Consider the following 23,230-nt stretch of genomic DNA (forward strand, 5'->3'; position numbering starts at 1 on the left):
TTTTTTCACCCATCTGGGGCGCCTTTTACTTCATTTTGATAATGCTTTTTAATGGTGCATAGCTCAAGGATGAAAGCATGCTCTTTATGATATAACATTTGTTTTACCCCTTAAGATGAGACAATTTATTGCTCATTACGGTTGGGACAATAAGAGTTCCTTAAGATTAGACAGAGCATCAAGTGCTCAGTAACTGAGGGATGGCTAATGAGGGGGGTAGATCTAGGGTTTTGTCCACCCACTAACTTTTGTCTTGGCCATCTTTTGTATTTTAACTTTTCTTTTTCTTTAGTTGTGGCCATCTTATGGTTTTGCATTCTTTTGGTTGCATCAACCTCCAGGACAATTTTTTTTGGCCTGACTCAAGGATTTGGATATGTAAATGCCAAATCACAATGAACCAGTGACAATGAGCACGAAGGATGGAGTTGGTATGAAAATAAATGATGTGATGTAGGAGGTGTTAAGTATGGAAAGGATAATGGACACATCCTAAGGTATTAGAGGAGGTCTCACTAGACTAGGGCCAAAGATTAACTCAGTTGGTAAGGTGAGAGAACAAGTTTATAGTCAAGATTGGTCAATCATCTAGATCACCCCTTTATCCATGCTAAAATGCCCAAAACATTAATTTAAAGAGCTTGATTGCAAAATGGTCAAAGTACCTATTAAGTGATATCCCACCTTCGTCCATGAGGAATGCTAGATTGTGTGAGGTGCATGGCCAATGCAGACGACAGAGAAAATTGGCATATCATCATCAATGGGAAAATGTGTAGGGTTATTGTTTGGCTAGCTATCCAAGACAGGAGAAAAGTGTTAAAATTTAGGTATTAGAGGACAAGTGGTTCCCTAAGGCTTTGATCTTTGGCCTAGGGAAAAGTGTCTAAATTTATATGTACTTTTCTCCTAAAGTGGCTTTATAAGTGGTAAAGTCAATTTAATTTAAAAGTGACTTTATAAGTGGTAAAGTTACATTCTAATTTAAAAGTGACTTTATTAAAGTCAATGAAGAATTAAAAAGTGAAAAAGTGACTACAGAAATAAAAGGCTAAGTGGGTTTTTATTTAAGTGGGTGAGTTAAAAAATAGAAATTGAGAATTAAATGCACATTTATTCTCATCCCTAGATCTAAATGAATCTCAGCCATTAGATCTTAGGGTAACCCAAAATGTTATTTAGAGAGTAAAAGGAGAAGAGGAGAGAAGAAAAAATGATCAATTCATTCTTTCATGAGCATTTGAGAGAAAGAGAAGAGAGAGCAAGGAGAAATTTCTGAGTAGTGAGGAAGTGAAGGAGAGCAGCAAGAAGACATTTCAACAAATCTGGGCATCAACATTTATTGGCACGCATCTCAAGGCAAAACCGTACAACAGGGGAAAGGCACAAAAATCGAGAAAGAGGGAGAGTAGTGAGGGCATGAATTTTGAAGCAAGTTTTGGGCACGATTTCGAGGCAGTCGTACTGCTGAAATCCGTACGGTCTATACAGTAGGTTCCAGGCACGATTTTCGAGGCAGGCCATACAACATTTAATGTTGTTTTATTGCTGGAAAAATTTCTGTTTTGGCAGTTTGCTGATTGGCACGATTTTCGAGGCAGAGTTCAAGCATGGAAATTGAGATAAGTTGTAATTTGTGGTTCTTGGAATTTTTTCTGTGTATTTTAGTTTCTCTCTAAAAACATTTTCAAAAATAAAGAAGAGCTCTCAAATTGGTTTTCCCCAAGAGTTGCAGGGGGTTTTTCCAGGGTCACATTGACCAAAAATCACTGTGTTATTTTCTGTGTGTGGCTGTCATAATTTTGCTGTGTTTTATTTATGCAATTTTAGCAATTGTGAAATCTTTAAATTTGTGTTTTCAGAAAATATTGTCATTTCTAGATTTTAGATTTTTTATCATGCTTGGATTTAAAACTAAATGCATGGAGTGATAAGGAAAATTGATAACCGGAGTGGGGGTTCAAATTCTTCATGGTATCAAAGCTTGGTTGGCTGAAAAGTGCATTTTGGGACAACAAGGTGAAAATTACAGCGAGCTGATTTTTACACAGAAAACAAAAACCTTTACCACAAATTTGAAAATTTCAGTTTGGTAGGACAGTGAAACATATGTTTGGGTTTGAGAGTTGAAGACAGGTTGGATGGGCAGAACAATTACAGTGCATGGAAGGAGAGAATTCAGAGCATCTTTGACGAAGTAGAAGTCTGGGGCATTATGGTAAATACCACACAGAACCCAGTAGCAGTACTTGCTAACTCTGTACAATTGGTAGAGTTTAACAAAAAAAATGCTAAGGAAAAAAGATTGATTCTGGAAGGAGTGAAAGATCATGTCATTCCTCATGTGAGAGGAAAGACTTATGCACATGAGATGTGGACAACCTTGACCAGTCTTTACCAGAGCTCAAATGAAAATAGAAAAATGGTCCTAAAGAAGAAACTGAAGGCCATTAAAATGGCTAACACTGATAGTGCTACAACATACCTCACAAAGATCACTTTAGTGAGAGATGAGTTGGCAGCCGTAGGTGAGATCATTGCACCCACTGAGTTGGTGAGGATTGCTTTGAATGGTCTTCCCAAGACTTGGGAGAATTTTGTGGATGGCATTGTTGCTCGGGAAAACCTTCCCGGATGGGAGAGGTTGTGGGATGATTGCATTTAGAATGAGATCAGAAAGAACCATGTTGGGACAACCAAACAGGTGGAGGAGGATGACAATTTGGCATTGTTAGCAAGAGGCAAGAAGGGCAGAGCAAAGAAGCAAGCTTCCAACAGTGGAGGCAAAGGCAAAGGTAAAGGCAAGCAGCAGAACAAGGAGAAAGACTAATCCAAAGTCAAATGTTGGAATTGTCAAAAGTTGGGACACTATGCTGTTGTGTGTCTGGAGAAGAATAACAAGAAAGGGAGAGACAAACCCATGGCAGCTTTTGCAGAGATAGAGAGCTTCTCAGAGAGCTTTGATCGGGAGTTTGGGTTCATAGCTTGTGAGGCCACTAGTGCAGGATCACCTGCCATACAGGTTCAGAGGGAGTGTGCACTCTCCACTACTAGCAGAGCATCTTCTAGCATTTGGTATGTTGATAGTGGCGCTTCTCGCCACATGACAGGAGTCAGAGAGTACTTCTCAGAGCTTTCAGAGGATGATACTGATATGGAGGTAGTACTTGGTGATGACAACATGGTTAGAGCAGTTGGTGTGGGGACATTGACATTTGATAGGGGACCCAAACCTCCCTTGAAAGTGTCAGATGTTCTATATGTGCCTAGAATGAAGAAGAACTTGATATTCGTCTCAACACTTGAGGATAGAGGGTATGATGTGTTGTTCAGGAGAGGGAAGGTGCTTATATATCCTAGGGGAACTCCAACTTCTTCAGCTAGAGTGATTGGTGTGCGCCATGCCAAGGTGTACAAGTTCTCATTCCAGCCCCTGATGGCATTGAGTAGTAGCACTTGAGACAGGACCGACAACAGATCTAGCAGTTTAGAGTTGTGTGAGATTTGGCACCGCAGGATGGGGCACATATATCATGGGGCCTTGAGTACATTGTGGGAGATCACCATTGGTGTGCCAGATTTCAGTTCTGATCACCTTGATGTATGCAGAGGATGTGCTATGGGGAAGTTTGCCAGATCCCCTTTTCCTAGTAGTGACAGCAGAGCGACTGAGATCCTTGACTTGATTCATACCGATGTGAGTGGTCGGATGTCTCATGTACCCTTGAGTGGCTATGAGTACTATGTTTTATTCATTGATGACCACTCCAAGAAGACCTGTATTTATTTCTTGAAGACCAAGAGTGAGGTCTTTAAGTGGTTTCAAGAGTTCAAAGCTCTTGTGGAGACTCAGACAGGTAGGAAGATCAAGGTCCTCAGGTCAGACAATGGAGGGGAGTATACCCTTGGTGAGTTTGTTAATTTTTGTGCTGAGGCAGGCATTAGGAGGGAGTTCACAGTTCCTTACAAACCCCAACAGAATGGGGTTGTGGAGAGGAAGAATAGATCCATTGTAGGGGCTGCCAAAGCCATGCTTCATGATCAAGGGTTACCTTTATTTTTGTGGGCAGAGGCCTGCAACACTGCTGTGTACTTGCAGAATAGGAGTCCACATCGTGCCTTGGGGAATGTGACTTCGGAGGAGGTTTTTTGTAGGAAGAAGCTTGATGTTGGGCACTTTCCTATTTTTGGGTGCCTCACATATTCCTCTGTCTCCAAGGAGAACAGGACCAAGCTAGAGCCCACTGCAGACAAGGGCATATTTATGGGTTATAGCGAGACCTCGAAAGCTTATCGGATTTATATTTTTGTGCAGAGGAAAGTGGTTGTCAGGCGGGATGTGAAGTTTGAGGAGGAGAGAGCTTTCAGGAGGTCACGGGAGTTAGAGTATCCAGAGTCACCAGACCCTTAGGAGCAGTTGAGTCAGTCACAGGGATCCAGTGGTCAGGGATTAGGAGGTACATCGATTACAGTGTCAGGTCCATCAGTGAGCAGTGGCTCTTAGAGTCAGGTGGGTGGTTCTTCGGGCAGTATGTAGGGCAGTCCGCAGAGCAGCTCATTGGGTAGTCCACTAATGGACAGTTCGCATGGTACTTCAGCATCTACAGGCACAGATTTAGGCATGAGGTCAGTTGGCAGGCCTTCAGGAGTTCAGGCTTCTGATGATGATGAGGATTCTTTCACTCCGGTGGGAGAAGTATGCTCAAGGAAGAGGAAGCCCAAGTGGCTTCAAGATACCTTGCGCGAGGCCACATTAATTGCTGGGCCAAAGAGACAGGTTAGAGAGGCTAAACCACCTGAGCGGTTCTTTAGTTACATGGCGTTGGTAACAAGCATTGTTGACTCCAAGCCTTCTAGTTATGGGGAGGCAGCCAACCAGCAAGTCTGGAGAGAGGCCATGATGGAGGAGTATTCTTCTATTATGAAGAACGACGTTTGGGAGGTAGTGCTGAGGCCTGAAGGTAAATCGGTTGTTACTTCCAGATGGCTCTACAAGATAAAGCATGCTGCAGATGGTAGCATTGAGAAGTTCAAGGTTCGATTTGTGGTGAGAGGGTTCTCACAGGTAGAGGGAGTTGACTATGAGGAGACCTTCGCTCCCGTAGCTCGGTATGCATCGATTCACTCCATTACATCGATTGCACCAGAGATGGGTTCAAAGATCCACTAGATTGATGTGAAGACCACATTTCTCAATGGCTTCATTCAGGAGGAGGTTTATATTGAGCATCCACAGTGCGTTGAGGTGCATGGGAAGGAGTCCCATGTATGTAGATTGAAAAAGGCACTCTATGGCCTGAAGCAAGCTCCTAGAGTTTGGTACTCGAGGATTGATACATACTTGCAGCAGTTGGGTTTCACAAAGAGTGAGGCTGATTTGAACCTATACTTCATTGTGGTGGGTGAGGAGCCTCTCATTCTGGTGTTGTTTGTTGATGACTTGATCATCACTGGTGCAGAGAGACTCATTGAGGGCTGGAAGAGAGATCTTGCTTCAGAGTTTGAGATGAAGGACATCGGCTTGATGCATTATTTTTTGGTATTGGAGGTGTGGTAGGAGGAGGGGCATTTCTTCCTGGGACAAGGGATGTACGTTGTGGATATTCTTAGCAGATTTCACATGGAAGACTGCAAACCCATGTCTACACCTATGATCACTAACTGGAGAAAGCTTCACACTTCTGATTCCGAGTTGGCAGATCCTACTCTATACAGACAGCTGATTGGTAAGTTGATGTATTTGGTCAACACTCGACCAGATATATGTTTTGCAGTTAACAATATGAGTTAGTTCATGTGTGAGCCCAGGAGAGTGCACTGGGTGGCTGCAAAACACATTCTTTGTTACTTGCAAGGGGCTGTGGACTTTGGTCTAGATTATAGATAGGGTGATGGAGTGAGACTGATAGGGTACACAGATTTGTATTGGGCAGGTTGTGCTTCAGATAGGAAGAGTACTTCCGGGTGCTATTTTGGGTTGGGTTCAGCAGTTGTGTCGTGGATCAGCCGGAAACAACAGTTAGTTGCATTGAGCTTAGCTGAGGCAGAGTATATGGCTGCTAGTTTGGCTAGTTGTGAGGCCATATGGCTTCACAAGATATTGTTTGGTCTATTTGGTCAGGCATTGAGACCTTCAGTAATTTACTGTGATAATCAGAGTTGCATAAAATTCACAGAGGATCTAGTTTTTCATGACAGGTCAAAGCATATTGAGATCAAGTATCACTTCATTAGAGACTATGTCCAAAAGGGAGCTGTCAAGCTTGAGTACATTTTCACAAATGAGCAGGTAGTGAACCTTTTCGCCAAAGCCTTACCACGGGGCAAGCATTTATACTTCAGAGACAAGAGAGGAGTGGTGAGGAACACTTTCCTCGGTAAGAGGGAGTGTTAAAATTTGGGTACCAAAGGATAAGCGGTTCCCTAAGGCTTTGATCTTTGGCCTAGGGAAAAGTGTCCAAATTTATTTGTACTTTTCTCCTAAAGTGACTTTATAAGTGGTAAAGTCAATTTAATTTAAAAGTGACTTTATAAGTGGTAAAGTTACATTCTAATTTAAATGCGACTTTATTAAAGTCAATGAAGAATTAGAAAGTGAAAAAGTAACTATGGAAATAAAAGGCTAAGTAGGTCTTTATTTAAGTGGGTGAGTTAAAAAATAGGTGAGAATTAAATGCACATTTATTCTGAAACCTAGATTTAAATGAATCTCAGCCATTAGATCTTATGGTAACCCAAAAGGTCATTTAGAGAGTAAAAGGAGAAGAGAAGAGAAAAAAATCAATTCATTCTATCATGAGCATTTGAGATAAAGAGAAGAGAGATCAAGGAGAAAATTTCTGAGCAGTGAGGAAGTGAAGGAGAGCAGCAAGAAGACATTTCAGCAAATCTGGGCAGGAACATTTATTGGCATGCATCCCAAGGCAAAACTGTACAGCCAGAGAAAGACAAAAATCGAGGAAGAGGGACAACAACAAGGGCACGAATTTCGAGGCAGCCATATTGCTGAAATCCATACTGTTCGTACAGTCCATACAACAAGTTCTGGGCCCAATTTTCGAGACAGTCCGTACAACATTTAATGCTGCTGGAAAAATTTCTGTTTTGGCAGTTTGCTGGTTGGCACGATTTTCGAGGCGAAGTTCAAGCACGAAAATCTACATAAGTTGTAATTTGTGGTTGCTGGAATTTTTTTTGTATATTTCTGTTTCTCTGTAAAAGCACTTTTAGAAATAAAGAAGAGCTCTCAAACTCGTTTTCGCCAAGAGTTGTAGGGGGGTTTTTCCAGGGTCACAGTGACCAAAAATTACTGTGTTATTTTCTGTGTGTGGTTGTCATAATTTCGTTGTGTTTTATTTCTGCAATTTCAGCAGTTGTGAAATCCCTAAATTTGGGTTTTCAGAAAATATTGTCATTTCCAGATTTTGGAATTTTTATCATGCTTGGATTTAAAACTAAATGCATGAAATGACAAGGAAAACTGATAACCAGAGTGGGGGTTCAAATTCTTCAAAAAGATTTCTCCTATGGGGTTACCAATTTTGGTGGGTAATAATACCACCTAATACAAACTTCTCAAGATCAAGTGAGATCAACCATCATTCAAAACAATACCATTAAACCATCATGGTGAACATATCTAATACTAAGGGCAGAAGAATGCTTCACACAAAACTCACCTTCAAATGTCTTACTAGATCAGGACTTTTAAACAAGTTACCTCACTTATGTTAGGGATGATTAAGTCAACACAATGTTACTTGGGAGCGGGAGCGACATTTTCAGAAGCTCCCGGTTTGGGAGCGAATCCCAAAGCGATTTTTTAAAAATATATATATATTTTTTATATTTTTGATACATATATGTCAACAAAGACATGTAGAATGATGAATTAGATATAAAAAACATAAAAAAAACATAGATTGATCATTGAACCATATCACATCAATCATCTAGAAGTTATAATCTTCATCAACCATGTCCACAAGTTAGTAACATACATATTATAACTGCAACATATTGAGTCTCGTGAATCATGATTCAGCAAATTCAATCTTAAAGTTTCAACTTCAAGCTTTCAAAATTGAAGATTCAATATATAGCATTTATCATCATTGATCACCAAAGTTGTACTTGTAAGCTAAATTTAACCATTACAAGAAATAATATCTTAGATATTTCTAAGTTCTAACTTCTAATTGTTAACATGAAATGAAATGTTATAAAATGAAACATGAATAATGAAATGAAATTAAACAACTTTAGTCTTTCACGAAGCATCATATTCATAATTCACAATCATCACCAATGAGTTATAATTGCCAACTTCAAACTTCAAACTTTCATTGTCACAGTCATATATTGTTTACAAAAAATATCATTATGATATGAAAGAGTCAAGAGTCAAGAGTCAAGGACTCAAGACTCAATAGTTATGAAAACTAATAGAAACTAGAAAAGATAATTAAATTGTAAATCTACACGTGGCCCTTGCCATGAGAGTCTCCTGTATAAGTAGGTCGTGGTGGTCTTCTAGGAGTCTCCCGCACAGATCGATGACTAGAACTAGAAGGCACATGACCTCCACGTGAGGGTGTAGATGGAGGTGGCGACAACAAAGGAACAAGACTCAGAACTCGAGCACTGCTACTGGATGGTGGAGGTGGCAATGGCTGCTGCAGCTGCTTCATCTTCATCCCTTATAAGTTTCTCTTCCAGTTCTTCAAGATGTATAGTGCCATCCTCCAAATTGTCATCCTCTGGGTGGTTGTCCCAAATTTTATATGTGGGATCCTCATAAGGCCGATCACAATAATGACTCAACAACCTCAAGTTGTAGTGCACATAAACCAAGCTTTCTACCCGGTTTTCATTTTGTCTGTTTCTTTTCACATTATGTATGAAGCTGTAGGTGCTCCAACACTTCTCTGCAGAAGAAGTATTTACAACCTGTGATAGAACTTTTTTTGCCAATTTTGGCAAAAGTCCCTGGCCGCCATATGTTTCCCACCATGTGAGAGAATCAAATCTGTCTTTGTCTTCCATTGCATGGAAGTTACCAAAAAAACCAATGCAACTGAAGTATTTGCCTATTTCAAGGCGCACAGTTGCACATTCCTCCCTGTCAGGTATCAACTTTTCTAATGCTTCCAAATATCCTCTAGTTACCTCTACATCTAAATGGGGTTTGGTCCTAATCCCACCCCTTGGTGCAGGTTGGCCCAACCAAGATGTAGAGTAGTATTTTGGCATAAGGATATAAGCCAAGCAATGTAGTGGAAGATTAATTTTATTCCACCGTACACACACAAAATCGTGAATCAGTTTGTACAAGTCGAGATCTCTGTTATGAACCGTGTCTTTTATTTGCCCCAACATGGTATCCATTTGCTCATACACCTCGCCAATCACTGGTTTATCTGTATCTGCAAACCGAATCATGTGATAAATGGGCTGGTGAAATCCAATACTTGCCTCCCACTTGACCAAAACTGACCATCAAGAGTGGCCTCCTCCACCAGTTCAAAACCTCGCCTGTCAGCTGCATTTGTAGCCCTTTCCTTTAATACCTGCCAATGTGGACTTGATACCATGCTAGCCAATGACTCTCTTACCTTCAAAAGGCGCCTGAAGGTGAGGTAATAGCTACCAAATCTGGTCTTCACAATCTTCAACAACTCCAATCTTGAGTGACTGTGGAAAAGGCCATGGGTATTGCTATGATTTGTAATAAATTTTATCATTTGTTTGCCTTTCTTGTACAAATCACCAATCCATTTGTATTGTGCATTTTTGTTCTTGACAACGTCATGCATCAGAAGGTTCAATGTGTGAACCAAACATCCAGACCAAAATATGTTGGGGTATTTATCCTCAATAATTGCTCTCGCTGACTTACAATTAGGAGCATTATCAGTGATGACTTGGATGACATTGTATGGCCCAATACGGTCAGTTGTTTCAAGTAATGCTTCTGCAATGTTGATGGCGGTCTTGAACTTGTCTGAGTAATCATATGCAGTTAGAAAGATGGCACCACTAATAGACACAGTAAGAACACTTATCAGTGGCTTGCCTTTTACATTTGTCCATCCATTAGATACAATGGATACCCCATGGTCAGTCCAAGAACTTGTCATTCTATTCAAAGAATGTGATATTTTTGCTTTTTCATGATCAAGTCCAACAGTTCTTGCCTTGTCATACCCAGGGCTCTTGTATCCTTTAAGGGCATCATTTATGGCAGAAACCATTTCGTGCCAATAAGGTGAGCGAAGAACATTGAATGGTATCCCACATGCATAGAGAAACCTGTAAACCTTTGAATCCACATCATTCTACACCCCTCATCAAGGAAATTTGATATGGTTCTACACCTTAAAGCTGGTGACCCTGTGCCTCCATATCCACTGCCTTGGGAGGATGCTGAAGGAGTTCTTGGTGCTTGTGATTTTGAGCTTGGTTCAAAGAAACCCCTTGATTTTTTAGATTTGTATTGGGCTTCCTCCTCTTCCCTTGTGTATTTGGCTCTATCTGCTGCTGACACAGCTGCACAAGTTTTGATTCCTATTTGTTTATCTCCATCCCATGGCCTTTTCCCGCAGAGGTGTTTTCTGGCACGGGTGTATGAACCTGTGTAATTATTGTTGCAATGGGGGCAATGAAATTTAGTGGTTCCACCCCCTCTCCCTGCTTCAGGCTTGTTAACATATTTCTACAATGGGGTTTGGTTTTGTTTAGTTTTTTGAGAGTCATGTTCACCCTCCTCCAGCTCCTCCTCACCAGGGTTTCATCAAATCCGCTTTCTCCAGCTTCTTCATCCCCCTCTTCATTTTGGCCCCTCCGTTTCCTACTCTCCAGCACCATAATAACCAGAAAAGGGACTAAGAAGAGGAAAATGTAAAGAAATATAGCCAGGTCCATGATGTTTGATATTTGTAGGCTTTTGAATCTGCAAAATTTAATGGGAATGGGAATGGGAATAGGAATGAGAAAATTAATTTAATTTATTTAGATTAATTAATTTAATTTATTAATTTAATTTAGATTCATGATTTTTTTACTAAATAAACTAAACTAAACTAAATTAAATTAACTAAACTAATGAAACTAAACTAAATTACTAAATTACTACCTAACTAAGGTTTAAAATACTAAATTACTAAGTTACTAACCTCTTTGCAGGCTTGCTCCTTGCTCCTTGGCGCTCGCTCCTCGCTTCTCCTCGCTCCTTTGCTCAATCTTCTTTGCTCTCCTCAACTCATTCAAGTCACAATGAAATATATTTTTGCCCTCCAAGTCATTTTAAAACAATTTTTTTTTTAAATGAAATTTTTTTCGCGTCCGCGGAAATTTTTTCGCGCGAATCGCTCCCGGAGCGAAAATTAAAAGCGCTCCCGATTGCTCCCGAGCTTTAATTTTCGCTCTGGGAGCGACGGGAGCGGACTCGCTCCAGATTTTGGCAGGGAGCGGAATTTTTTTTATCGGGAGTGCGCTCCTGAAATCGCTCCCGTTCGGGAGCGCACTCCCGAGCCGCTCCCGCCCAGAGCGCGGATTGGGAGCGGGTTTGAAGGGGGGGAGCGCTCCCCCACAACTCTGGGTCAACAACTCTATTAGTTGTTTTCAGCCCTCAATGGGAGTGACCTGTTGTAGGTCAACTTGTCAATCAATAGGTGTGCATGATAATGGTAGTCATTGAGTTGGAAAGACTTCAAGGCAGGTGCCATAGCCATGAGACTAGCTAATGGAGGTCCAACATCTTGAGTGTACTGGTTTAGGGAAGGAGTAATCATGGTGGCATGAGTTACCCCTTGGCGTACTTTTTCCAGCCCTCCGGTGCGCCTTCTACTATAATGATTTTTTTATTCGATGCATAACTTAGGAGCCCAAGCTTACTTTTAAGATGTATCAATTTCTTGGTCATCAGGATCGGGAATTTCGAGAGTTCCTTTCTTTAGATAAAGCATTAAATGCTTGAGGAACAATGTGATGGCTAATGAAAGGGGTGGAGAAACCAAGCATAGGGTAGATAAGGCTTGATTCCTCTTGATAATTACTTGTGAAAGATTTTTTCCTATTATTTGTTATGTCTTCTTCTTCATCAAGCAATTATACAAATGTTCAATATTCTAGGAAAAATAAAGAGACGAGAGACACCAAAATTACACTACCAGTTAGGGAAAAACCCCACAAGGGTAAAACCAAACAATCCTTCTCTTATAGAATCAGATGAAAATGAGATATCCAAGACCAAGACCAGAACTACCACCAAAAACTCCAAGTCTAGTCCTCCTCCAAGTCACCTCCAAAGTCAAAGTCAAGATAGATCACATTGGTCAACTTGCTAAAATTTTGGTCTTGAAATTCCAACCCCTGAAATTTTGGGCCTGCAGCAGCACAAAGAAAATTTGGCCTATTCACAGAATTCATTCTTCACATGTGCGAGATTCTTCTTTCCTTTTCTCTCCTTTAATTCAGTATACTTCTTCTTTGTTAGGTGCAAAAAGTACTTATTATGATGATCATTGATTTTCCTTCAAATGGGCGAACTTTCCTTTATATATAATTGTCCAGGAGGTCGAATAGGTCTCTGTTAGAGGACTGGGCTGACTTGTTCCAAGGAGGGTTGACTTGCTCATTTGTTGGACTTTGACTCAAACAAAAATTCAATTTCCTTTTTCTTACAAATATTCAAATGGGACATGACTCAAATACATTTTCTTTTGACTCAATAAATTCTTTTTGACTCTTTTTGAATCTATAAGCATGAAGAACATGCTTTGACCAAAATAAAATATAATAATGAATATAATAAATACATCAATGATAGATTTACATTACATTATGAAGACCGACACTAGCTACAACTTCAACATGCCCATGTGTTAAATAATGTCCCAACTATCTTTTGTATTTCACATTCTCTTTTATTGTGGCTTGATATCCTTGTAACTTTGTTTTAGCTGCATCAACCTCCAGGGCCATGTTTCTGGGCCCTAATTCAAGGATGTGGATGAAAGGTGCTAATCCCAATGGCCCATGACTACCAACACAAAGAATGGAGATAATAAGGAGATATGGAATGTGGTGAGTATGTATTACCTTGGACATACTACATCAATCAATGCTTCCCCAGTGGTGGCCTTCCTAAAGCATAAGGGCTCAAAGGAGGTCCCACTAGACTATAGTAAGACTGAACTCCACAGGGAAGTGTGGTGACAAGAATACAATTGAGATTGGTCAATCATCCAATTTACTTCTTGATCCATATTAATATGCCCACTACAGTGAATGAAAGCACATGATTGTAATAATGGTTAAAGTACATGCCGATAGATGACCCACCTTCCTTCAAGAAGAAATACTAGATGGGAGAGAGACCTGACCGGAGCAATAGGTGGAGAAACTGGCATAATGCTATGTGCCGACCATCATGGAGCCACTAGCTGGTTGGCTGTATAGTGAGGGGAAAAAGATTCTCCTAGGGGTTAACAACTTTTTGGTGGGTAATAGTGCCAATCCAACCTCGCTTTAATGTTAAATGAAGCTATAAATGCTCACTAGATTTATTGAATGAATGTTGAATAAGTAAATTTTAAAGGTATGATATAGAAAGAATAAGTAAATAAGATGATGCCAAATTAAAATGAAAGGCCTTATATAAATCAGTGTTTTGAAATTCGGCCGAGCCGATTCAGAATCGATCGAGTAGGACCCCCACCTGGTCCGGCTCGGTACAAAACCGGCCCAAAGGCCGTTCTGTTATCGAACCGGCCAAGCCAGTCACTGACTCGGTCGGTTTGGTAGCAGACCAATGGGTTCGGCTGAGTACGACTTAAACTGGCCGAGCGAATCAAACCCGGTCAGCGGTGGAATTTGGAGGGAAAACAAACTCCGAACTTGGTTATTTTTGGTTTCAGGTTTTTTGCTTGTCCATCTAACCTCTCCCAAGCCTATAAAAGCTACCCAACCCCCTCACATTTCCTCACTTCCTCTACTCAGCCACGATGCAAGTGCATAGCTCGTCTATCTTAGCGTGTAGTTGCTGCGCCTGCAAGTGCTACTACTTCTACAGTTGCAGTTGGAGATCGCGATGAGGAGGAGGAGCCATGGGTTTCACTGTCTGACTCTGATTCAGAGTTTGAGCTAGATGACGTTGGCTTCTCTAGCAATAGCCAGTAGTGGCTAGTGACTAGTGATGTTTTACTTTTGTTGTAGAGGCCATTTAGAGCCTTCTTGGTTATGTGTTTTTGTTCTGATCTCTATATCATGTATGTATTGGACGGTGCACTGGGTGCCATTTTGATATAATGGATATATTCATGAGCCTACTTTGATCATATGTTGTCTTCTCTCTATATTCTAATGTTTTGTGTTTGGAAACATGAATGAAAATCTTTAAAATTATGTTTTTTCATAAATAAAAATATTTAATGTATTTTTTACAACGACCGAGTCATTGAAATCAACTAGGCTGAGTCGATACCGAGTCGGAGTCGGAGTCGGAGTCGACCCTCGGCCGGTTCCGAACCTGAGTCGGAGATTTAAAACATTGGTATAAATACCCTAAGTCGGTATCTTTTCTCTAAAAGTCACAACTTTTAATTAAATACACGACTTTATAAGATTCTAATTTATTATTATTTATTTTGGGTTCCTGTGTTTATTTCTTCATTATTTCTTAACTAGACTTATGTAATGTTCATATGCTGTTATGAAATCCTTCCAATAAGGAAATTAATTACCCTCATTTTGGACCATTTATGCTACCAGTTTTTTGCGGAACTGGGTTGATCTCTTACACTCCAGCCTCACTGACGCTGTTTGCTGGGCCAACTTTTTCAACATTGATTCCAAGATAGATGATTATAGTGCATAGGATGGGTACTTAGAATAATGAAAGCACAAGACATATAGTATGTACTCACCTAGGCTTTCCCTCAGCATATTAGACATCCAAAATTGTAACTCTGTTCTTAAATTTCTCATAGTGGGGACTGTAACAGAATCTTCTTTTTCTTGATCTGCTCCACACAAAATTAGTACCTTCCATATGCATTTTGCTGTCACTTTTGGGGTTCATTTGTTGCATTTAAGGTCTACTGAAACTGCAATATCTGGTTGCCAATTTGGCAGTGTCTTTGTGGAAGAAATGCTTTAGAATGTGCAGAAATCATGTTCAATTTTGCTGATGAAATCTTATCTTTCTTTTTGTAATTGCCCATTAGTTCTACATATAATTTATTACAAACAGATAGCTAAAAGAGAAAATAAATGGGTTCTCTGTTGAGTTTCTAGGTTGCTTTGAACAGCAGAACATTTGCTACCAAAAGGTGCATAATTGTTAGTGATTGCTCTTTCAGGTCAGGAAGGCCAACAATACAAGAGCCCTGGACAAATGAAGTGGCATGGCATCAAGGTTTACCTTTATAGAATCAAACTTGAGCATACTGTGATGACATGACTCCTTCGTGATTGCTATTATCGTTCTGATATAACGAACTGGTTCGTAAGAAATTCTTGTTTGTGCTTTGCTTTATATATTTTTTTGTCTCAGACATTTTTGTGTGACAGGAAACCTATTTGAACCCGAAAGATGGAGAGATGCACTAGATGGAGTATCTGCAGTGGTAGGTTTGACTTAAAATGATACCAACATTTCAAAGATTACAAAAACATGAAATCATATAATCATCAACATTAGCAATGAAATTACTTCTACGTAACTTTAACAACAAATAGATGGTTTCCTACGACATGAACTCTTATTGTTTAGAAAGATCCGTTGGACTTTATTTTTCTAAAAACCCAAAAAAAGTTTCTATTAGATCAGTTGTGTTAGCATGGAAGGTTATTGTTATATTTTATTGGTTTTCAACTATATGCATTTTTAAGCAGTTTCAAAGCCTTGGCAGGATCCTGCTGTTGACAAATACTGATGCTTGTTTATGAGAATTATGTTATAATGTAACTAAAAGTTTAAAATATATTCAGTGTAATCTAAGTTGCCGAAAATGCAGGGGTCTGTGAAACATGGATCCTGTCTCGGATCCCAAAACTGAGGGGATTCACCTTTGAAATGGCATTGAAATGATTTGGAGCCATTTCAGGAACCGTGAAATACCATTTCAGAAAAGGGAAATGGGATTTGCGCAGTTATGGCAAATTTTGAAACGTTTCAGGAAAAAAAGGAAATGAATCCCTAAAAATATGAAATGTATCTCGAAAATTGTGAAACTTTTAAGCAAGTTGTGAAATATCTTAGGCCTCTACTGCACATTTCAGGCCTCTAGAACTGTTTTTATGACTTTTAAGTTGGACTTCCAAACCCAGAAAGTGCTCTAAGGAATTGCGACTTTAAAATGACACCCGTAAAACTTAAAAATAAACAGCCTTCAGTCTCCAAGGACACCAAATACTTTCTAAATTCTAAGGTTTTTAAAATCTTGGTTAGAGAAATTGTCACTGGGCTTGCTTGAGGGTTTGATTGCTTAAGGTCTTAGTTCTAGGGTGTTGAATGGAGGAACAAAACCTTGTAGAGGCAGGTGAAGCACTGGCTATTATAATGTTAAAATGCCAGCGGAAGAGAAGAAAGGCAAGCAAGTAATGAGGAAGCAGCCTTGGATAATGGTTGCTGAAGTATGCAGTTGGTATTGTTACCCACCAAAGAGTGGGAAACCTGTTGTCGCCCAAATTGGATAGGTGAATTGCGACAATGCTAAGGGTGGTGGCTGTCAGTCTGATCCCCGCCTTCTCTGTTCTAACTGTCTCACTACAACAGACTATGGGGGGTTGTTCCTATGAAATGTGAGGATGAAAGACTTGTTGGGAACCGACAAGTTTGGGAGACACAACTGAATGGTCTGGCAACTTGGTTAGTGATAATTAGCAAGTTTAATTATTAGCACAAATTATTTGAGAGACCAGTGCATTATGCAGTCAAATCATTTGCACAATATAAATTAGTTACCAAGTTACTAGATGAACAGGTGCTGCTTAGGATGCACACTATCTTATATGAGATGTGACACCTAGAACTAAGTGAAATGCAAACTCTTGGTTGATTTTAGATTAGATGCTTATCTATGTGAGTCCTTTCTCTTAGCTGTTTTGAAGTTAGTCTCAAGTGGAGGTTGTGGAGAGAAACCCAGGGGAAGTACGCTATGACTTGATTAATGATACCTTCCCTGGAGTTCTAACAACCCGAATGCCTCTGGCGCTGCAGAGACTATGGCTCTAACGACTGCAAGGTCACCGTGTTAACTACAAGTGAGGGTCTAAACTTCGCACGTTGGGTGAAAAAGGTGTTCCTATCTTCTTTCAACAATGCTTATGACTGGAGGTAAATTAATTAATGCACTAGTACTCTTAGAATGCAAGTGCAAAACGAGTGATTAGATTTAGGTGAGACTGTTAAATGTTTTAAGCAGTGTTGCATGAAGCGCCCCCCCCCACGGTTCCAAGCCCCGAAGCGCGTCCTGTACGGAAGCGTCGCTTCGGCTTTTTTAGCCGCTTCATGGAAATTTGGAAGCGTTGTACGGAAGCGCTGCTTCCGAAGCGCCGAAGCGCGCTTCGTACGGCGCTTCGGGCGTCAGAAGCGTGGCGCTTCGGAGGAGGAAGCATACGCTTCCGTACGCTTCCAGAAAAGCTTCCGGAAAAGCATTTAGAAAATCGTTTTTTTTCAATTTTTTTTTTTAAATTTTAGGTGAGTTTGCTTGTTGGGGGTGGGTCCACCTTGGGTTAGGGTGACGAATGAAGGCAAAAAAAAATATAAATATAGCAGATGCTCCCTCATGGTAATGTTAAATTCTTAAAGTAAAAGTGACATTCTCCTTTATTTTTCATTTTCATCCTTTTACTTAAATTGTTAACATTACCATGAAATGACTCAGGATGTTTGAGAGTGGTTCCAGCCTCATTGGACTTCATATGGAGAAAATAGAATTTCATATCCTATTCAAAATTCAGCAGACTTAACAGTTTTCAGGAATTCAGGATCAATGGGATTGTGGCATTTCATTAGATTATATCAAGTATGAAGGTATGCGATTAGCATTTAATCAAGAGCACCAAGCCCTATATGTATCCTAGTGTTGGTGGTGTTAATTGTTGAACTCCTTTGTCACGCGGCACGCCCTTAGCAAAAAATTACCTTTCAATCAAGTCAAAATCATCGATCAAACATGTTAAGCTTTTTCTACCATATTTTAAGTCTTGAATTAGGTAGTTTGATCAAAATTGGGCAATGTTGACTAATATCCCTAGACAATCGAGGTAGAGGCAAAGGCTAGACAAGAGGAGAAGAATCTAGATTCTAGATCATTAATGTACAATGGATGTTATATCTATCTTGATTTATGCAAAAATATGCATGTTTTCATGTCTTCTACAATTAATTTGGTATTTGGGATGTTTGTTTTGAGTATAAATGCAAAATATATATATATATAGCAGATGCTTCCGCGGACGCTTCGCTTCCTAGATTTTTGGAAAATGACGCTTCGGCGTCCCCGCTTCCAAAAAACGCTTCCGCTTCGTGCAACATTGGTTTTAAGTACTTTTAGACAAATTATCTTAATAAAGTTCAATTTAGAGCAATAAAGGAAAGTACTTAACGATTAGAAGGACAATCTTCATCAAAATCAGTGCTCATTGAACTCATTAATTACCAATTAGGATACCCAATGACAAGTAGAGTGTAAGGCAATTCAAGATTAGAGATCTCAGAAGGGACAATTACTTGATCAAATAACAATAAATGTAAAATGCACAAGTCCAATGTTTCTCTTAACAATGTTAATGTGCTATTAGATAATGCCAATCTTTCAACAAGATACCAACACAATTAGCAATCCTTGAGATTACTTAGATGACTTCAAGATTACTCTTATTACAGTATCAATATGGTGATCAATCAAGTACTTTAAGAGTGAGTTGCAAAGTTGCAAGATTATGATTCTTAGATGTGATGCTCACTTACAAGACAATATGTTAGTGCACTTATTCTCAAGAACACTTATTCCACTATGATGATGAAAAGCAATGTAACCACTTATCCAATAGCTAATTTCTTTAGCAATGACAAGCAAAAGTACCCCAGTTTCATGATGCTAGCAATCCTTTAAACAAAACAATGTACTAATTCTTTTCAATGTCAATGAAAGGAAGAGAGCAAAACATTCACTAATTTGATAACCAATGACATGTAGGAATGCTTGCAATTTGAACTATTAGGCAACTTAGAAAATAATGATATGATCAAATATATTATTCTTTACTTGATGTTAATGACATTTAAAAGGGCAAGATCAAACCTGTGAGAGCAACAAACCTATCTTAGGTAAGGAACACCAATTCTGTCCAAGCATACCAATTATCTTTTAGAGCATCTATCTCCTTTTTGAGAGTATTTTCAATTGGATGAGATTGCTAACATTGAAATACTTATGAATGCAAGAATGAAATAGATGGATGCAAGAGCTAGCAATGAAATGTATGAGTGATGTGAGGCGGCAAAAAGGTCTAGAGACCAATGATCACAACAGTAAGAGAAGCAATCCAATCAAATTACTTTGGCAACAACAAGACCATTACCAAAGATGCAAGGGATGCTAAGAGTGAATGCCCAATAAGTTTAGATGGCGCTGATATGCCTTTTATGCCACTGTAAAAATGTATCTTAAGGTTGCAATGAAACAATGACGATAAAAGAGAGGTTGAGGAGGCAAACCACTAGGCCTTATGGCCTTTGTTGGTGACCAACTTGACTTCTAGGGATCTTCCAATGAGTATGTTAACCTGCAACCACAAATGTTAACTCCAAAGGCAATTGGAACACCTGCAAAACAATGTTAGTGCCAATACTTATGATCAAGAGAAGACGAGGAGGGATAGACTAGGGCTAGGAAAGGGCAACGATGGGGATAGGAGGCTTGGATAATGCCTCGGCCTAGGGCTCAACGCCTATTAAGGTCGCTGATCAGAGGAAAAAGGCCTTGTAAGCTTGCAACACTCAGGGAGAAGCCTCCTAGAGGTTGCTGCAAAGGAGAGAAGCCCCTTCAAAGCTCACGGTAGGGGAGAAAAAGGCTATGACTCAAGGGATCAAGGCCTAGAAGGCCTGCAGTAGCAAAGGGAAGAGGCCTATAGGCTCGCGACACACCAAAAAGGAGAAGGGGAGGGGTTGCTGTCAAGGCTTAAGGCCTGTATTGGCTTGCAGTGGCTGGGAGGAGGCCCAACTAGGGTTGTCGAGAGGGGAGAAGAGGCCTTATGGCTTGCGGCACCAAGGAACAAGGCCAAACGGGCCTGCGGATCATAAGAATGAAGAGAATAGGGATTCTACAAGACTCGGTTAGGCCTTGGAGGCCTCAAAATTTTTCCGGACCCTTCAAAAAGTCCAAGGATTTGGGAAAACACAAAAAATTTACCTTAAAAACCTCAAAATTTACCTTGTAGGGCCTGCGGCCCTCTATCCTTGGCTATGTGTTGAGCTTCTAGGGCCTTGGGAGGCTAGATCTAGGCCTCTAGGGCTTGATTCAACCCTGCTCACTTGAGCGAATTGGACAAATAGGCTTAGATGACTCCTCTTGGAGGTGAGAAATGCTTGAAACCTTAGCCGTAGGGCTAGTTTCTCCAACCCAATTCGAATTTCCTTAGGGAACTTGAGAATTCACCTCTACAAATGAAGAGAAAAATTCCCAACCCCAATATATAAAAGAAATAAAAAAAATCCCAGACCCCAAATGCTACAAATTAAAACAAAGGTTAGATTTATTTACAAATATCCATAGTATGTGCAAAATTTTAAATATTTGGTCTTATTAGCAGATTAAATCTTTATAGCCAAAATTAAATAAAATTTTAGAGATTTTAAAGTAGATAATATGGACGTATAATTTAAAAAAATCATTCGCCAAAACCCTCATGCAAAATCATTTGTCAAAATGAAAGCCGAAAGCTCAAACGAGGTCGATCCTTCCCCACAGTCCGTGAACTTGCAGCCCAAGGGCTAGTATACTTGTAGATCTTTATTTAATCTTCAAAATAATTGTTAGATCATAAGGTGAATCAAATCACCTAAGAAAAAATAACTGTACCAATAGAATGTTCTTATCACCGACAAATGAAATAACAATTATGAATTTTAGCACAATATAGAGCATGAAAGAACAAAATACTAGCACATACCACAGATCAATAGATAGAAGAACACCATGAACTGAAACCCCAAAGTCTTTCTATTATGCGAAAAATAATTCTAGCAGAGCAAAGCTTAGTACATCAGTTGAAGATTACATCATCCAAAGATAGAGAATAGGAGCTTGATAGCTTCCTTATATAGATAATGAGACAAATAAACCCCTCCAAATAAATACTAGCACATACCACAGATCTATAGATAGAAGAACACCATGAACTGAAACCCCAAAGTCTTTCAAGTTTCTATTATGCGAAAAATAATTCCAGCAGCGCAAAGCTCAGTATAGTAGTTGAAGATTACATCATCCAAAGATAGAGAATAGGAGCTTGGTAGCTTCCTTATATAGAGAATGAGAGAAATAAACCCCTCCAAGTGGAAATAACAGCTAGTTGGCTTGATCCTCATCAAAATTATCTCATCCATTGAAAATAACTTATCTTCTTTTAATCTCCACCGTCGATTTTTTTTTTTTTTTTCTTCGAGGGAAAATTCAGATTTCTCTTCAAAACCATTTTTTATTAATCCAAAAATTACCATGAACTGAAACCCCAAAGTCTTTCTATTACGAGAAAAGTAATTCCATTAGAGCAAAACTCAGTACATCAGTTGAAGATTACATCATCCAAAGATAGAGGATAGGAGCTTGATAGCTTCCTTATATAGAGAATGAGAGCAATAAACCCCTCCAAGTGGAAATGACAGCTAGTTGGCTTGATCCTCTCAAAATTATCTCATCCATTGAAAATAATTTATCTTCTTTCAATCTACATCGTCGATTTTTTATTTTTTGAGGGGAAATTCGAATTTCTCTTGAAAACCATTTTTTATTAATCCAAAAATTAATATTTGGGATAAATATCCTCAAAATTTTCACTTTGACTTAACCACCAAGGTCCAGGGGGTCAAATTTTCTTGAAAAATTCATTTTTCCCTTGGTGGAGGACCTCCAAAATTTAATTCCTTTTTGACCCACGAATTTTTGATTATATTCCACTTGGAGAGAATGTAATTACTCTCAAATTATTATTGACTCTAAATTAATTAATTTTCTGGCTTATGATTTTTATTTATTTTGCCAGAAAAATTAATGTATTGACTCTAGAGGGCATTAATTATTTTTCCACCTTCAAATATTTTAGCCATAGTGTTTAACTATGAGTAACCGTGCACTAAAATATTTTTTACATCACATTATTACAAATTAATTCAACCCTTAGAAGGGGAAATACACATTTAGACATATACCCTCAAGACACTTCCCAATTCTGCGACACAATATGATCTAGTATGAAACCAAGTGTGTTTATAATAAAACAATTTAGCAATTGTGTCTAGCTATGTTAAAATTGGCAACTAGGGCCAAACTCCACATGGGTCATCTTATTTATGACAACTGATATTTTTCTTGGATTCCTCTCTCTGAGAGGTGAGGGATTGATCTAAAGATCATCCGATTCTGACATGTACAAATGAAGTTATGAATTTATTTTGATTATGGTCAAATTGTCAAGGTCTGCCAGCAAACTTAGGTAGGCTCAAAAGCCCAACAGTCACGTCTATTCATCCTCAACGTTGCATATAAATAGAATGTGACTTAACCTCATTTGGACACACTCATCTTCACACTTCTCTCTCTCTCCCCTCATTGATTGGGTACGGATTTTTAGGCCTCTCTCTCTCCACACGTCCGAAATTTCAGGAGAGCGGAATTTCAGGAGGCTAAAATTTCAGGAGAGCGAATTATTAGGAGGCCGAAATTTCAGGGGACTGAATTTCTGGACAATTTGACCAAGCGTTGACCAACATGTGTTGACCTCCTTTGACTGCTTTTTGTGAGGGCTATCTCTGTTTGGATAGTCTGCATTTCTAGGCACAGAAATAAAGGCTAAACATTGACTATTGACTGCGGCTAGGGCTGACCGCAGGTGGGCTGTTTGACAAGACTTTGACTGGGCTGAATTTGACTATTTTGAGGGTTGCTTTAGCTTGCTGTGTGGAGGCCAAAGTTGACTGAAGTTGACTGATTTGTTGAGG

The 23,230-nt window shown here is 39.4% G+C and overlaps 1 protein-coding gene across 1 annotated transcript in view; it reads left to right on the forward strand.

The window, feature by feature from the left end:
• The window catches only part of LOC149138026 (NAD(P)-binding Rossmann-fold superfamily protein), a 332,971-nt gene that overhangs the window by 73,302 nt on the left and 236,439 nt on the right, over positions 1 to 23,230 (forward strand). The window contains exons 4-5 of the mRNA XM_089448107.1: positions 15,363 to 15,418; positions 15,574 to 15,629. Of these exons, the coding sequence (XP_089304233.1) occupies positions 15,363 to 15,418; positions 15,574 to 15,629 (112 nt within the window). The remainder of the gene's footprint in view (positions 1 to 15,362; positions 15,419 to 15,573; positions 15,630 to 23,230) is intronic.

Source organism: Pinus tabuliformis, chromosome X, assembly GCF_031772625.1.
Source record: "Pinus tabuliformis cultivar Carrire ecotype Pingquan chromosome X, CPIR1, whole genome shotgun sequence".
Taxonomy (NCBI): domain Eukaryota; kingdom Viridiplantae; phylum Streptophyta; class Pinopsida; order Pinales; family Pinaceae; genus Pinus; species Pinus tabuliformis.